A 17,861-nucleotide genomic window follows, 5' to 3' on the forward strand; every position below is an offset into this window, starting at 1 on the left:
TTTTTTCAAAATAAGTCAAAATTGCAACTTCAAATCAATTAAAATCTATTTTCTTTCTTCTGATTTATAAAAACGATTAAATACTGGATATTTTTCAATATTTAAACAATAATTATCGGTCCAAATTTAAAAATGCGAGACCGAAAACGATATTATTTCAATATATATATATTTTTTCCCTCAAATATGCCTGAAAAACAAAAAAAAACATTATGAAACTTGTTCTGCAGATTATTTCAAAAACATAATCGTTTACTTAGCTTTCCGAAAATGTATAAAAACTTGGAATTTATTTCAAAGCAACCGAAATAAAATGATCAGAAAGGACGCTGGTGGAAATTCGTATTCGAACATGACCGAACTCGTACTAAAGGTCGCTCTTTAAAATTCCCACAAAATTGATTTAAAATAATAACCAATGTAAAAAACTTATTTATTTACTTAACTTACTTACTTAATACAAATTTAAAATAAAATTTAGATACATAAACAGTTCAGTAGCTACGGTTAAAATTATCGCAAATAGTCACCCCTATCACCCCCTAACGGGAATACGTCGAATTACCGATAACCCTGTGTATTCGTTTTTATTCAAAACAATATCAGATATCGACATATTCTTGTAAAATATAAATGACATATAACAGAGCGTTTTCATCAGGACACATAGTGTGCGTGCGTGCGTGTGCGCGCGCGGCGGTACGTACGTGCGCGTAGTCCGGGTAGTCGTGCGGCGAGAGGCGCGCGAGCGCGTGCGGCGGCAGGCGGTGCACGTGCGCGGCGCGCAGCGAGGCGGCGCGCGCGCTGCGCACGGCGTCGGCGGCGCTGACGCCCGAGCCGAGCACCAGCACGGTCGCGCGGTCGGCCGCTGCGGACACAGATCGGACAGGCTCGTTTCAAATGGATTCGGGTTCGATCTCCTACGGCTGGTGACGGACACCGTCGGTTTGTAAATTGATATCGGTAGTTGTGATTTAACTTATTTTGTTTAATTTTTTAATAGAATAGAGTCATCTAGAGCTGCACTAAAAACGGGTGTTCCACGAGGATACATTTGGAGCCTTTTTTATTTCTAGTATATGTAAATGATAATCCGTTTATGTTATAGGAATTTGTGATATTGTATTGTTTTCTGGCAATACTTCTTTAAACTTTTTTCTAATACTTTTTTAAATTGACAAATAAAGAAAACTCATTATGCAAGCAGTGCATTAAAACGAATTCACAATTGGCCTGTGACTAATAATTTGAATGCTACAAAAACAAAATGAGTATATTTATCCTATCTTGTGCGAGAAAGCAAGATTATTACAGTACATTAAACAGTAATGATCTTGATGTAACCGATGTTAGTTTTAGGAATTTCGTTAGATTCTAAAGTTCAATTGAATTCTCTTTTATCGTACCTCACTATAAGATCATCATCATCCCTCATTGGAGAATCAATTATGATTATTATATAAACACTATAAGAAAGGAAAATCTTATAATGTAAAGGTTTTGACTCCGCAAAGACAATAAATCCTATCCGGGGCAAGGTATTCGTTTCTATAGTAAATTTTGCTTATTTATAAATTTAAATTCTTTTAGAATAAATAAGATATATTATTCAAGCCAATATTATATGGCTGATGAAAAAGAGTGACTTTCATAACTAAAATTAGTATAACTTTTGTATTTCAATTGTTGGAAAATAATAACTACTGAGTTTCTTGCTGGTTCCTCTCGGTAGAAGCTGCATTTCGAAGTTTTACGTTTATTCCAATTTTGTAAAAATTTTACAAACGATTTATAGAGGCTATAAGAGATTATTTTACGGTACTTTTGATTTGAAAGAACTAACATAGTCGAAAGCCTTGAAATAGTCGAAGTAAATAACAACTGATACATTGTATTCGTAGGCTTTCTCGGTGAATTCTTTAAAGTTTAATATTTGTTGATTTTTCTTCACGAAAACGACTTGCTCTTGCCGAATCTGCCAAGGTTCGATAGCAGTCATTTTATTTTGGACCACTTATTGTGAAGCGGGAGAATCGTCGAATGTGTTTAATCCTCGGGCAATTTGCTTTTACACCGAATAGCAAATCGCATGCAATGCAACAATACCAGAATAAATCAAGTACTTGAGTATTTTTCTTGTTATTGCGTCTAAATATGGTGATTTCGTGTTTTTAATCATCAAAAGGGGTCTTCAACTTTCTGGTAATAAGACCGACTTTCATAAAGGTCTGCCGTATACTTAAGCTGGTAGTATTGTTCAATATCTTTGTTGTGTTTACATTGGATAAAAATCGAAGGCATTTAATTTATTCGCATACCAAATAATTGATATAAACCAATTCATTCTATATGTTTACATTTTCGTAAATGCTGTTTTTTCAGTCTATCTTACATAACCAATATCTTAAATATAACGGAAAGTCATTTATGTATAACAAGAATAAAAAAGGACCCAAAATGTATTCTTGTGGAACGCCTACTTTTGGCCCAGACCCTGAAGACTCACTTAGGATCGACGTTTACAAAACATGACGAACTCTTTAAGAAATAAATAATGATATCGAGAGTTTAAGCGTTAAAGCAGCGTGAGATTCCGGTTTGGAAAGTCAATTGCCTTGAATAAATGCAATAAAGGCGCACCTCGGTCGGCGAGGCGGCGCAGCGCGCGCTCCACGTCGGGCAGCGCGTGCGCGGCGGGCGCGGCGGGCGCGGGGCGCGCGGGGCGCGCGGGGCCGGCGCCCGGCGGCGGCGGCAGCGAGTTGGGCCGGTCGGAGGCGCCGCACGCCAGCACCACGCGCGCGCACACGTAGCGGAAGCCGCGCCCTTGTCTGTGGTCGTACCTGGAAATTCGGGAAATTCGAGTAAGTAATGAAAACTTTAACAAAAACATTTTAATTGCCTGTCACATTGAAGACCGCCGGCATCACCAGCTCGCAAAACGATTCAAAAATTAAAGGTTTAATAGAATTGTATTGCGTATGTTTATCTACACGCACAACAGACGAGGGTAAATAAAATATCGTAGTACATGCGATGCGACCTTATTAACAATTGAGAAATCCTAATATTTTAAATCGCTAGGTATGAATCGCTGCTGGGCGTGTAGTCTTCGCTCCAGGCTCCAAGTAAATCTAGCCATAGTACTAGTCGGGCTCTGATCCTTACTGCATCGTGTTCATTGGTCTAGTGGGTAGACATAAAGCCGCTGAATCCGTGGTCTCGGATTTAAATCTTAAAAGTTATTGCAAGAAATTTAAGCACATTGGTCCTGCGTCTGAACCCTTTCCGTCGTGTCGCATATGCCATCCCAACGGATTATCAGCGTGGCACCTATGTTTGAGCACACATCGATGCCCTATAAAATATCTTACCTAGTTGAATAGTCTCTGCGATTTTCCATCGTTGCCGAAGTCGGTCAAGGGACTGGTGGTCATTTATTTCACGCATTTTTTAGTTCACCAAGCCATTATAGAGTACGTCATCATCCCAGGCGGCCAATAAGATACTAGTTTTGTGTCAATAATGGAATTTTCATCAGGGGCTCACTCACCCCGACACGCAGAAGTTGGCATTCCGCGGACACGAGGCGCGACACGGCGGCGCCACGCGCGGCGCGGGGCCCACGTGCGTCACCGTGGCGCCCGAGCGGAAGTAGCGCTGCGGAGCACACGCAACATGACATGACATGAGTGCACACTCAGCGTGACGTGACCCTCAAAGGATGCAGACTTTTAGGTTGACAATATTAGCGGAATTATTATGTCACCTGAAGAGCGTTGATTTCAAATACTTTTAAAATATACTATATATTTTTTAATATTTCACCATTTGATGAATTTTATCATAATTTGATCTTTTAAAAGTAATTTAATCCAAAATAAAAGAACCTTATTGAAAATTTCTGTTTTAATCCGATCCTTCTCAAAGCAACATACTTCGAGGTGAAGATTTGGAGAAGATTTAATTCCACCACGCTACTTCAATGCTGTCGATACATATGTGACAAAATTTCATTGAAATTAGACACATACATTCTCACGATGTTTTCCTTCACTGCAGCACGAAAATTATTATAAACACAAATTCCTTTTTTCTTCATGTAATCAAACAGAAGAGTAACGTATTATGTAGTTTAGGACACGACATAGCAATCAGCAATTAAAGTGTGCATTTGTTTTTTTGAATGGTTTGTAAAGTACTCCAGTGCGTTACCTGCAGGCGGCAGGCGTGCACGTAGCGCGCGCAGTAGGCGGCCACGGCGCGCGCGGGCAGGCGCGAGGCGGCGCGCGGCCCGATGCGCGCGTGGGGGGGCAGCGCCAGCCACGCCGCCGGCGACAGCGTGCGCACCGAGCCCGGGAACGTGGGCCACGCGCCGCCCGGCGGGCCCTTGCCCAGCACGATGTGCTCTATCTGACCGAGACCGACACGTTTGATGACTACGCAAGTTTTTGAAAAACAAAACTGACCTAGTCAAGAAAAAATGAGAGGAACTGGTCTACCGATTATTGAAAAGTAATTCGGCATTTGAGAACTTACTTGTCCGCTGTCAAATTAATTTACTGTTATTGGGAATTTTTGGTTTGTATCTTCAAAAACGTTTATAATTATGACATTTACATTTAAACCATTTTTGAATCGTCTCATTACAACTATAGCATTCCAATTTAAAGTCGGTTTAGTTAATATATCTAGGTATACAGTTTTTAGAACGGGCTCTATCTCTCTATCTCAAAATGTAAAATAAAAGTCATTACTTGTTTCTCTGCGTCAAATCTCCATTCGATCAATGAGTCTTCCTGTAATCCTAAATCTGCGCACGGCCTCAATAAGTTGTCCATCTGGAGAAGAAAGCCTACATTAACTGTGATGCCTTCGGGTTCTTTAGAACATTGAAGAGATATTTCCATATGAATAACTTATAACATTGTTCGTCTTGACTGACTATCAAAGCTAAGACATAGCTACTAAGAACTAAAAGCAGATTTTTGGAATATTGGTTTATTTCAAAACTTAAATAAAATGGGAGGGCATTGTATGAATTAGGACCCGTATGAAGTCGAAACTGAATTTGCATATACTTCGTCATAAGTAATGTTTTGATTCTGAGTATGTATTGATTTATAAATTGTATTTAAAAAAAAACAACGAATTTTATTTTTGTATCACTACTGATTTTATAATTAATCACTACGTGTGGTTAGTGACGTCAAACGATAATTTATGATTCCGGAAATATACGGACCTATGAGGCTGTATTATAAATGCGTTTGCCTTACTTTTAATTTAAACAAAATCATATACACAAACGGGATCTATACGAGTTGTTAAAATATATGGCTGTACAGTGAAATACATTAGTCCTTTCGTAACTTGAAAAAAAAAGAAGCGGGAAAATTATGACATAACTATTTTTGACATTTGTTACTTTTCTATAACCCGTAAAAATTTTACAGATTAGACGAAAAAACTGATTAATTGAAAATTATCATCTCTGTCCAGAGTAGCATTACATGTGTAAATCCTTTTTTTTTCTTGTATTTGTCCAAACCCACACGAATCGAAGACACAATTGATTAAAGAACAATATTTAAAATACCCCGACCATTCATTGATGTTATCCGTTCCTTACGTTACAAATGTTCTGTCAATCATATTAGACGTGAGTTATTGAGTCTCGTGCTTATAATTATGCGAGGGGGGGGGGGGGGGGTCTTACCCAACCTTTACGCAGTAATAAATCATTGATGTATGACGTTTTAACTGACAAAAGTTTGCACGCGAACCTGTATACCAGGTATAATTTTTTTCCGAAACATGCTTTCTTCGTAACCACAAAGAGGGGAAGTCAAATTTGGTTACCCACTATAAACAGAGGTATCGAAAATGGTACAAAGGTTATCATGCTCATTCTTATGTAAAACCTGTAGTGAACTACAAATAATATTAATATGTCATGATTTTTTAAATATACTTATATAATTTTAATTGAAATAATAATATTTAGTACTGCTTTGACTTTTAAATACGTTTTTTTTTAAATTGAAATAACATGTATGAAGTATGATTATTGATACGGTTATCGACACCGTGTTGTGGCACTCCCGTCACTGCCGTCTCGTGGCGCGGTGAGGCGAGCTGGTACTGCCTGGCACGGAGAAGCGCGGGATTTTTAACTGGAGAGAAAAACTGAGGACGAAGGACGGATTTGCTGTTAAAGTTATAAGTAATATACCTACGTATCGAGTAGTTTTAATATAATGGAAGTCAATGTGATGCGAGTTGTTTTATTTTAAATAAATGTTGTGATATTATTCAGCTCATCATTATTATTATTATCATTACATAGTATCAAAACAAAGTCGCTTGCGCTATCTGTCTGCCCCTGTGTGCTTAGATCTTTAAAATTACACAACAGATTTTGATGCGGTTTTTTTTAATAGATAGATTGATTCAAGAGGAAGGTTTATATGTATAATACATGGACAATATAGTCGAGAAACACGGATAATTTTAGAGGTTTCTAATGTGATGTCGTAAATAAACATATTTTTTACGCTTGCATTGCAAACGCTGGCTGAACCCAACGAGATATATCAAAATAATGTTTTACAGTTTTGTAACACATTATTTTGATAATAAAAAATCCGTGATAGTACATGTCTATCTCTTAGGGATAGTCTACAATAACCATTTTTATCCTTTACTTTTTACAATAAATATCAATTGGCATATTTTCGAAGTGATTTTAGGCGATAAATCCTTATTCAATAAACTACCTTAAATACATTATGCATTTAATATTGATCAATATGGTCTTTTACAGCATGTAATTTAAATGAATATTTTCGAAGATATTACATTTCGATTTAAAACCAGGTACATAACGGTTTAATGACATTCTGTAGTATATTTATTATCAGTATTGCACACGTGCGAAGCCGAGGCGGGCCGCTAGTATATTATATATTATCAATAACATTTGAAACCTTGGACTAAAGTATTTAGTAATAGTTACTTCTACACATTTTAAAATTATATTAAATATATAATTTTAAGTCGTTATCTGTAAGTTTCATGTAAGTAAATATTATTTTTATGAAAACAATAAAGTTACTTCATTAAACGATTAGGTTTACCAAGAACTTATAATATCGCTAAAATGTCAGTATAAATGAAAAAAAAAAAGTCTTTTGAACAATCGCGAAGTTTCGCGGGCGACCCTCTAGTACTATAAAACATTTTTCATACTGAACTTAACAGCGAATAACTCATTCAATATCAAACTCGTTCCGCACGATTGCGGTCTTAACTATTTCTATGTTATGTGACCTCTTTGCGCGCGACCTCTATTCGCGAACTTAAACCAAGGCTAAGCCTAACATAACGTGCGAATATAAGAAGGAAAGTTATCGGACAAGATATTAGTGTGGATTGCGAACTATAAAACTGTGATTGAGATGCGATTTCAGATAAGTGCACTGGCAAATGGATCTCCTGATGGTAAGTGGTCACCAACGCCCATAGACATTAACGCTGTAAAAAATAATAACCGTTCCTTACATCATACCAATGCGTCAACAAGCTTGGGAACTAAGATGTTATGTCCCTTGTGCCTGTAGTTAAACTGACTCACTCATCCTTCAAACTAAGTATTGCTGTTTGACGATAGAACGTACTAGAACTTTAGAGTCTTTATCCGAACATTAAATTATTCGGACATCCGAATATCCGGACTCTTATGTCGCAGCTGATATTTTCCATTTTTAAACGTTCTGACTGTACTGACATGTCACGAATTCATTTCTGCCTCTGACCGTACCTTAGCTCTGATTGATTTCCGTAGAAACTATTTAATTTTGCGTGATAGAGTTCAACCGATATAAAAATAAATATTCAAAGATTGTTTGATTTATCGTTGAAATCGTTTATCCGGCCTTTTGATTTAAAACAGTGAGCGACATGACCTTCTATATATGTTTACAAGTAGCTTATTTCACAGCCCTACTAAAATGCGGTTTGTTGGAAGTATTTTACTGACTATTGTTTGGAATTCTCTTGCCAAATTTTGATCAGATTTAGGACACATGCAGGTTTCCTCACGGCGTTTCGCTAAACCGATGACATCGAACTGTATTTCCTAAATTAAAATGTACTTAAACGGACCCCGATTCAGTTAAGATCTTTCGCTAATCACTAATCAATAACCACTGAGCGACGTCGTTCTAGACAGATAAAAGCAGATAATAATTTAAAAAGACCAGACATATATTTAAAAAGTAAACATATATGTTACTATAATATATATATAATTATCAATGGAAGGTGATTGACCGCTTTTGATTTAACAAGACGTTGATAATACATCTCAATTTTTTTTTAAATGGTTGCGAGTGGTAACCTCTTTGTCGGTCATAAATCATTATAGCTGTTATCCTACCACCATGTTAATGTGGCGTGACAAATTATATATAAATAATTGCAAATGGACGCTGTCTGTTTGTCCATAAAAGTGTCATAGTTGATGGAATATATATATATATATATATTTTTTTATGGCATTGGTTGGCGGACGAGCTTATGGGCCACCTGATGGTAAGTGGTCACCACCGCCCATAGACAATGGCGTTGTAAGAAATATTAACCATTCCTTACATCACCTATGCGCCACCAACCTTGGGAAATAAGATGTTATGTCCCTTGTGCCTGTGATTACACTGGCTCACTCACCCTTCTAACCGGAACACGACAATACAGTGTACTGTTATTTGGCGGTAGAATATCTGATGAGTGGGTGGTACCTACCCAGAAGGGCTTGCACAAAGCCCTACCACCAAGTGGAATATATATTACTAACGTAAAGGAGTACATTAACATTTTCGAATATAATTATGTCTGATAACGAGTCGACGCCTAATCCCCTGAGATATATATACATGTATCTATAAAATTGTAAACACCGTTAGATTATAATCTATCTCGCGAGATTGTGAACTGACAAAATATTATGAACCGTAACATACGGCTTACAATTTAACGCATTACTTTTCGGTAGGTTATAATCTATTTAAGTGAATTTCAGTTAAATTATAAAAACTCTAACCTAACCTAACCGAGCCGAGATGGCCCAGTGGTTCGAACGCGTGCATCGTAACCGATGATTTCGGGTTCAAGCCCAGGCAAACACCACTGAAATTTTATGTGTTTATCTCGTGCTCGGCGGTGAAGGAAAACATCGTGAGGATACATGCATATGTCAAATTTCAACGAAATTCTGCCACATGTGTATTCCACCAAACCTTCTCCCCAAAGGGAGAGGAGGCCTTAGCCCAGCAGTGGGAAATTTACAGGCTGCTAATGTAATAATGTAATTTAAAACCTAACCGTAACATTATGAACTATCGAAATTGTATATGTTTTATTTGTAAGTTGAATAAACATTCACAATCTTTCGACAGTTTACAATTGCGCGAGATAGATTATAATCTAGCGGTGTTTACAATTTTACGGTGATATATATGTATAGATGTAAAATATATATTTTTTTTATGACGCAGGCGGAATGGCTAACGAGACACCTGATGGTAAATGGGCACGACAACCCATAGACATAACCAATGCGCCATTAACCTTGGGAACTACGAGGTTACCCTTGTGCCTGTAGTTCAACTGGCTCACTCACCCTTCAAACCGAAACACAACAATACTAAGTATTGCGTTTTGGCAGTAGACTATATGATGGGTGGGCGTTAAACAGGCGGGTTACCACAGAGCCCTACCAGCAAGTATATACGTATATACTAATAGACAGAGCTGAAGTTTTAGTTTAACGTCTGTGCCTGAACGATCCGTATTGTTTCGGGACTCCTGACTAATTTTTGCAAAGCGTAAGTCAGTTTGTGTGTTACAGTTTCAAGTCTTAACCACTCAATCGATCATCATACAGAATAGGACATAGGGTACTTAACAACCCCCCACTAGTCAACCCAGAAGTAAAACACTAAGGATTACCATCGCACATGGCGTAGGTTCTCAGAATTAGGTTTATGATCTAGAAATAAAAGTCACTTTATCTTAAAAAAAAGCTTTAGTTAAAACTCGGAACAAACATAGTATAGTCTGCGGATATTTAATATCTCTATCAATTAGCATATTACATCACTTAGCTATCAGGTTTTCGTGATAACGGACTGTTGTCATGTGAAATATAACCAGTTTTTATCGATATTTTATTTTAATTAATTTTAATATTGATTTTCCGTGGTAGACTTTTGTTTCGATCTGGGTAGGTACCACCCATTCATCACCTACTCTACCGCAGCATCACTGGTCACAACAGCCTACACGATCGATTTTTCTAAGGAATACTTATTATTGTGTTTCAGTTTGAAGGGTGAGTGAGCCAGTATATCTAAAGGCACAGAGAATATCTTTGCTCCAAATATAGGTTTACAAATTCCCACAGAATGTGCAGTAGTCACCCCTCACCATTAGATCTCAACAAGTCTGCCTACCAACTAAATTAAATTTTTTTTGGTCTCTATAAAACAGTTCAATCATAATTGTTATCAATGAAAACTGTTGTTAAGCGGAATGGACTGAAATTATTTCATTCGAGTATACGTACGATATAAAGGTTATCGTACGTACGACCGTGACGAGATTGTATTTTAAACAATACCTGTATCCACGATAGCTCAGTGAACTGTATTTACATAACAAGACACGTGGGCTTCAGATTCGTTCCCTCAAAACCCCCATCGCTCCACATTTAGCTACAAGTTAAACTTTGATGACCTCCGTAGTTGAGTAGGGTGTACACCGGTTTTCATGGGTACACAACTCCGAGGTCCCGGGTTCGATTCCCGGCCGAGTCGATGTAGAAAAAGTTCATTAATTTTCTATATTGTCTTGGGTCTGGGTGTATGTGGTACCGTCGTTACTTCTAATTTTCCATAACACAAGTGCTTTAGCTACTTACATTGGGATCAGAGTAATGTATGTGATGTTAAAAACAAACTAAAAATCTATACTAATAATAAACTAATATTAAAACGCGGAAGTAACTCTATATGTTGCTCTTTCACGGGCATATATAAAGCTATGTTCGTTTTATATAGTATAACATACGTATAACTTCGCAAAAATATACGATCATAACAAATATTTTTTTTATTAAGCACGTGACATTTCTAGACGTATATTTACACTTTAAAAAATTAATATTGTAGGTTATCTGTCATCATTTTAAATCGGTTTTGAAAAATAACCGTCGAGATGAACCGTTCTATTTTATCTAAGGTTTTATTTTATTATTGAACGCCGTAATGAAATTTATAAAGCTAGCTTAAACTCCTTGAAAGAACATAGAGTATTTTATATTGCCTAATCAAAACCAACTTCTAAAACGCGACCAAACTCTCGGGCGACAACTAGTGTAAAATAATTAGTATTTTTTTGCTGTCTGTACTCTTGTGTTAATCCCCTTACGCACACTAAGACATCTTCTATGTACGAGCGTCACTCGTTCTAATGCACGCAGATAATTTAACACAGAGGAGCGCACCTGCGTAAATGAACAGATCTATACCAGTTACCTTTAGCGGGCTCTTATTCATGACTATAATAATCTCCCTAAAAAGCTTCCTTAGCCCTTAACAACCATATTTAGGACGATGAGGGATTGTCACACGGACCGACTTCAACGCACGATTTACGCATCAACACGAGATTTGGTCAAAAATTAAATTATGATGTAAAATGATTATATTATGCCATTTATCTTGATATGCTTTTTAATTTCAGTTTTAAATGTTTTCGATGTATATTATTGCAATAAAATATTTATGCAACAACGTAACACAGTGTATCGGTACGTAATCTGGACTCTATTCACTAGAATTAAATAGTAAAATTTTATATGTGCGGATTCCCGCCTAAGCTGAAGTGTATCTAAACCAACCATACCTGACACAAACATAGAAGGCTAGAGAAAAGGGTAGTATCCATATTTACGTTTAAATAAGTATCTACAGAATTTACGTTGAATTTTTTCTAGCATTATAGTGTACATTGCCTCGCGCGGACTCCAAACTATTGAATTATATTCTAATTTACTACGGACATAGGCATTATATAATTGTTCTACAACTTGGGTATTCTTCAATTGCGATGATATTCTAATAATGAAACCAAGGCATTTAATAGCATCTTTGCAAGTTTTAACTATATGGTCATGAAAATTTAATTTACTATCCATTATAACTCCTAAATCCTTGATTTTGATTACATGTTCCATTGGTGTGTCAGACAGATTATATACATTTTTAATAAGCTTACGAGATCGAGAAAAAATGATAGTTTTAAATTTTGAATTATTAAATGATAATTTGTTTCTTATAGTCCAGTCAACTACAGCATCGATATCAAGTTGTAACGCTACACAGTCTTTAGTATCAGTTACAGATAGGTACAGTTTCAAATCATCAGCAAACATAAGGCATTTGTTAGAGATAACACTTGGTAAATCATTTATCGTTATCAAAAATTGCATAGGACCCAAGGGACCCTGACTAACCCTGACCTGATCGAGTATAATACTCTTTCGATTTATAGCCGTCTAGCTTAACAAACTGTCTTCGATTTTTTAAGTAGTGAGCCAACGATTTTAAGAGAGAAGTTGAAAACCCTAATAAAGAAAATTTGTTTAAAAGTACATCATTATCTACGAGATCGAATGCTTTCGTAAAATCAAAATAGGCGGCATCTACTTGACAGCCAGACTTAACTTTATATATGATAATTGATCGCTTTGGTTCTTTAATTCGCTAAGAGATGGCGTTACTTGTACTGTTTTTTCAATTGATTTTCTTTTGTTCATAAGTTTATTTTCAGTATCAGAATAATCTAACTTGGTTCTCATTTTACTCATGTTCAACTGTTCACTGGATTTACACGAAGATATAGGCTTTCTTATATGTGTAAGTTGCTGAATTTTCAATTCATAATCACAAATTAGCTTTACCTGTTTATTATTTTCGAGCAGTAGGTTTTTAGTCTCGTTTTCTGCGCTTTATAACTTCTCCTGAAGTGCGAACAATTTGTTTCTCATACAGTTCACGTCTTCTATAACTTTTGCGCTAGAAGTAGTAATACTTCCATTTAGCTGACGGGACGGGGTCGACCTCATGAAAGAGGAATTAGTATCATTTTCATCTGAGTACACCTCGGTTAGGCCTTCAAAAGAGTTATAAACACAAACTACAATTTGTGTTTATGAACATATAAGAACTAGCCAAGTCAGACCTTAGGCAACAATATATTACCCTAAGTTATAAGAGGAAATGATATTTTATGTAGTTATAAATACATTTCTCATCATGTTTTATAGGTGAGTCAGTGATAAAAATGACGATTTTTAGACGTTTATATCTAAATAACCGTTTGAGATGCGTTTATGAAATTTGGAACACATATGTATCTCGCGAGTCTCAATATATGAGCCAAATTTGACAAGTTTATGTCAAATAGTTTTTGAGTTACGAGGAGGTCGAAAGTGGCTCCAAATGGTTCGTGTAATATTACACACGGTGCTGCTCGCCAGTTCTGTTACTTGAACTTGGCTGACGCGCTACCGCGTTTCTAGATAAATTACAGAGACAACTTTGGCTTTTATGCACTAACATAGCGCTAATATATATGTAACTTAATATTTGTTTTATAAATATCTTATAAACTTGGACTAACTTAAATTTTGTTATATTGTTACTAATTATAACAATTACGTATAAAATTTTATCCATTGTTTCCTCGGATATAAATTAACCGTCATTAACGAAACGTATTATTTCGAAAATGTTTTTTCTATAAATTGTGTTATAACTTAATACAAGATTGCACAATGTTATAAGTGTATTATGTTAGTGAACAAGAACCCTCCTCAGGTGAAGGCCTCCTCCGGAGTTACAGATCAAGTAGTCGTGCATGAGAGGAGGGATTCTATCCGCTATGTGTTATTATTTGGAGTGATTTACCTGGAGGGTTATATGGACTACCAAATGTTAGCGTCTTGATTCGACACAGTGACATCTATCACTTAAATAATAAACTAAATGTATCGTAAATCAGTTTAACTTAATACAATATCGCCCAGCCCCATCTTACATTAACAGCGTGTAAATTTCCCACTGCTGGGCTAAAACCTCCTCTGCATTTGAGGAGAAGGTTTGGAGCATATTCCACCACGTCGCACCAATGCGGGTTGGTGCAATACACATGTGGCAGAATTTCATTGAAATTAGACATTAAAGTTTCCTCGCGATGTTTTCCTTCATCGCCGAGCACGAGATGAATTATAAACACAAATTAAGCACATGAAAATTCTGTAGTGCTTGCCTGGGTTTGAACCCGAAATCATCGGTTAAGATGCACGCGTTCTAACCACTGGGCCATCTCGGCTCTCATCTGATGTTGCATAAATAATATATATAAATCTAATTATACACTGTTAAACTGGAACCGATTATTCAAAGTTTTTTTTTTATATAATTTAGTTGAAAGGCATGTACTTACTAATAAAGGTAAGGGGTTCTGACTCCTGCCCTCCAAACCTTCAGCGAGTTCCGTGAGATCCGTCTCCAATAAACTCTGCCCGGGCGGTAGGTTTTGTAATCTGGAAGAGGGATCAATGAACTCCCTTTACGTCTACATAGGTCACACTTTGTTATCTTACAGAGGGTAAGACAGTTTCTTAATTCAGTATCATATTATCGGTCAGACCAACAATATGTCATTTGAATTTTAAATTTTACAATAAAAAAAAAAAAAAACAGAAAATATATATATTTTTTAATATTTAACAACACCTTTACGTGCATGGAGCCAACTCTATCTACTAATTTATAACGCTTCGTTAAGGATCGTCTTCAGTTTTTCACGAAATTTTCCGTCACGACTTGTTCAAACACTAAACAGAAAATTGCAAGCAAAAATAATAATTTAAGCAAAAACGAAACGTGCAGCCTACCTGGCTCTGAGCATTTCATCTATAGGCAGGTTATCTGGTATTTCCTTTAGGTATGGTACATTTCCCGCCAACATGAATGAAGTCACCATGCCGCTGGGGCCGTTACCTGAAAAAAACGATTTAAAAATTAATTATAAAAAACATAACTTCAATAACATCTAAAACAATTAAGTCCGCCATATTTGATTTTTATGACGTCATAAAGTGTATTACTCCGGAGCGTATTTTAATTAAAGTAATAAATTTTATTAATAAAATTTCACTACGGTACGGCCGGTAGAAGTAAAACATCAAAATTAGAAATAATTGAAATAATTGAAGATACGAGTGGATAAAGGTCATATGTAACATTATTTAAACATTTAATTTTATCATAAATGAAGGCGTTATGACATAGAATTGAATATTTAAAAAATGTTAAATATGACCTTCATACACACATGTCTTAGTACAATTAATGAATTCAAATAATTGTGGAGTAACACAAACACGTACGTAGAATTTCCTTATACGAAATAAAAATTAATAAAAATAAGCTTTTATTGTTCGGTTTAATCTAAGTAACAAAATATTTAAAATCCAATATGTAGATAAGAAATGTTTAAACGAATATAAACTTTAATAAACAATCATTTCTCGGCATTTGGTCATTGATTCCTCGTAATGATTTGTCTTTCTATATGTATATTATCAGTTCTTCCACAGATGTGGGATCTATAGAACTGCTAGCCGTTGGAGCAAGAAGGTTCTAGAGTGGAGAGCGCGAATCGGTCCGACGCCCTGCGGCACGGTGGAGCGACGATGTACGGAACATGGATGAGAAGTGCCGAAGATCGGGCTCAGTCGCGCCATGGGGGAGGCCCACGTCCAGCAGTGGACTAATACAGGCTGATCATGATGATGATGTATATTAAATCCATAAAATAAACATTAGTAAATAAATACATACATATTTTTTATTATTATATATAGCAACGAGGGGGTAGAGCGGCGGGCGGGACGGGGCGTAACGTCACATGACAGCGTCATACCGTTTAACGTCACGACATACGATTCGATCACAACGACGATCTTGACTACATTGTTAGTCTTGAGACTTTTAATTTTAATTATAAACTTAAACCTTCCTCATGAATGACCATCCATTGGCGAAAACTAGTTTTGAGTTTATCGCATACAGACAGATGCGGCGGGAGGGCTTTGTTTTATATTATGCATTGGTAATCTTGATCTTCGGCAACGTCTTTATGTATCTACATTATATGTATATAACATATATATTTAAAAACAATGAAGCAGAAATGTTCCGACTATATCTGTAACAATGTGACATAACCTACATACATTGTATCATAAGCTTCACTGTATGTAATCAGTAATATTACTAAGATCACATTTCTGGTCAACTTGATCATTGCAAGGTCAAAGAGATAAATAAGGATGCGGTTTCAGTTCGTTTTATCTGCTATAATGCTGTCGTTAGCGAAAAAATTGCCATTTAATATTTTATAAATAAAATAATATTTTACTTGGTGGGAGGGTTTGGTAAGCCGGTAACCATCCACTCATGAATTACTCTACCGACGAACAGGACCGAAACCGATATGAAGGATCAGTGAGCCGGTGTAACGACAGGCACAAGAGACATACCATCTCAGTTAGGATTGGTGGTACGTTGAGTAAGGGATATGTAATATTTCTCACAGTGCCAATGTTTATGGTGGTGACCATTAACTTTTAGGTAGCCTATTTGCCTAAATTTCTAAATTAAAAAAAAAAAGAAAAGCAACGCAAAATAAGTTTCATAACATACTTTACTTGAAGTCATTTACACTAACTTACATTCATTTATATAACAGATATACCAATATTTACTTTTATGTATTTATATATTAAAATTTATTTATAACCAACAGCTTGAGGAGTAAAGGCAAATAAACAACTTCGACATTGAATTAGAGCGAGATCTTGAATAATAATCTATGATATTCAATTACGCAAAACAAAACGTTTTACTAATCGACGAAATTGTTTTCGTAACTATAGAAGAACATGAAATTATTCCTTATTCAGGTAGGCTTATAAAAGCACTTTTGAATCGTCACGTTAGAGTGTTGAATTAATGTAAAGCTACCACCGGTTCGGAATGTAGATTCTACCGAGAAGAACCGGCACGAAACTCGGTAGTTACTCTTTTCCACCATTTTTATTACAGAGTATGTCAGTAAACATATTTTTTAAATAGGTATCCTGCATAGAAATCCATAAATAATAAGGCCACTCATTTTTTATCTTTAATGTAATCTTATATTGAGTAATATGCCCTATTTATCAATGTCTTTTGTCATGAGCTTCAAATTTTTTAATAGGACGAATGTATGTGACTCACGCTAGACCTGTTCAACTGATCTGAATTATATTTGGCACTGGGATAGGTTACATGAAATGGCATATAGGGTACTTTTTATCCTTAAAATCTCACCTCTTCCACTTAAAAAGTGGTTGAAGTCCCGATCGGAATCCAATATTATTTAAAAATATATATTAAGAACTGATTGTAGTGCATGTTATAGCGGAGCTATTAATAAACCGCATGGTTACTTTTAATATTTAGTAATTGATATCTGTATCTTTCTTTAGTTAGAAAATATTTGAACCCCTTGGTTATTTGACATCCCCACTTTTAGCATAAATTAATAGGAATACAATTAATCCCTATAAAAAGAAATACTATTAGTAAAACAGAGGCAGTAAGATAAGATATTATTGGAAAAATCCAGTTAAACCTGCACTACTTGCAATTACTTACTATTTATTTATTACTTGCAATTTATCATTC

The 17,861-nt window shown here is 35.9% G+C and overlaps 2 protein-coding genes across 2 annotated transcripts in view; both read right to left on the reverse strand.

The window, feature by feature from the left end:
* The window catches only part of LOC113396223 (mitochondrial S-adenosylmethionine carrier protein-like), a 260,338-nt gene that overhangs the window by 186,734 nt on the left and 55,743 nt on the right, over positions 1-17,861 (reverse strand). The gene's annotated exons all lie outside the window — the stretch shown is intronic.
* The window catches only part of LOC113392867 (oxidative stress-induced growth inhibitor 1-like), a 55,158-nt gene that overhangs the window by 1,108 nt on the left and 36,189 nt on the right, over positions 1-17,861 (reverse strand). Inside the window, exons 3-9 of the mRNA XM_064218920.1 lie at positions 15,023-15,128; positions 14,569-14,668; positions 4,755-4,838; positions 4,213-4,410; positions 3,551-3,657; positions 2,641-2,840; positions 708-868 (exon numbers count right to left, since the gene is read on the reverse strand). Of these exons, the coding sequence (XP_064074990.1) occupies positions 708-868; positions 2,641-2,840; positions 3,551-3,657; positions 4,213-4,410; positions 4,755-4,838; positions 14,569-14,668; positions 15,023-15,128 (956 nt within the window). The remainder of the gene's footprint in view (positions 1-707; positions 869-2,640; positions 2,841-3,550; positions 3,658-4,212; positions 4,411-4,754; positions 4,839-14,568; positions 14,669-15,022; positions 15,129-17,861) is intronic.

This window comes from Vanessa tameamea, chromosome 25 (assembly GCF_037043105.1).
Source record: "Vanessa tameamea isolate UH-Manoa-2023 chromosome 25, ilVanTame1 primary haplotype, whole genome shotgun sequence".
NCBI lineage: Eukaryota > Metazoa > Arthropoda > Insecta > Lepidoptera > Nymphalidae > Vanessa > Vanessa tameamea.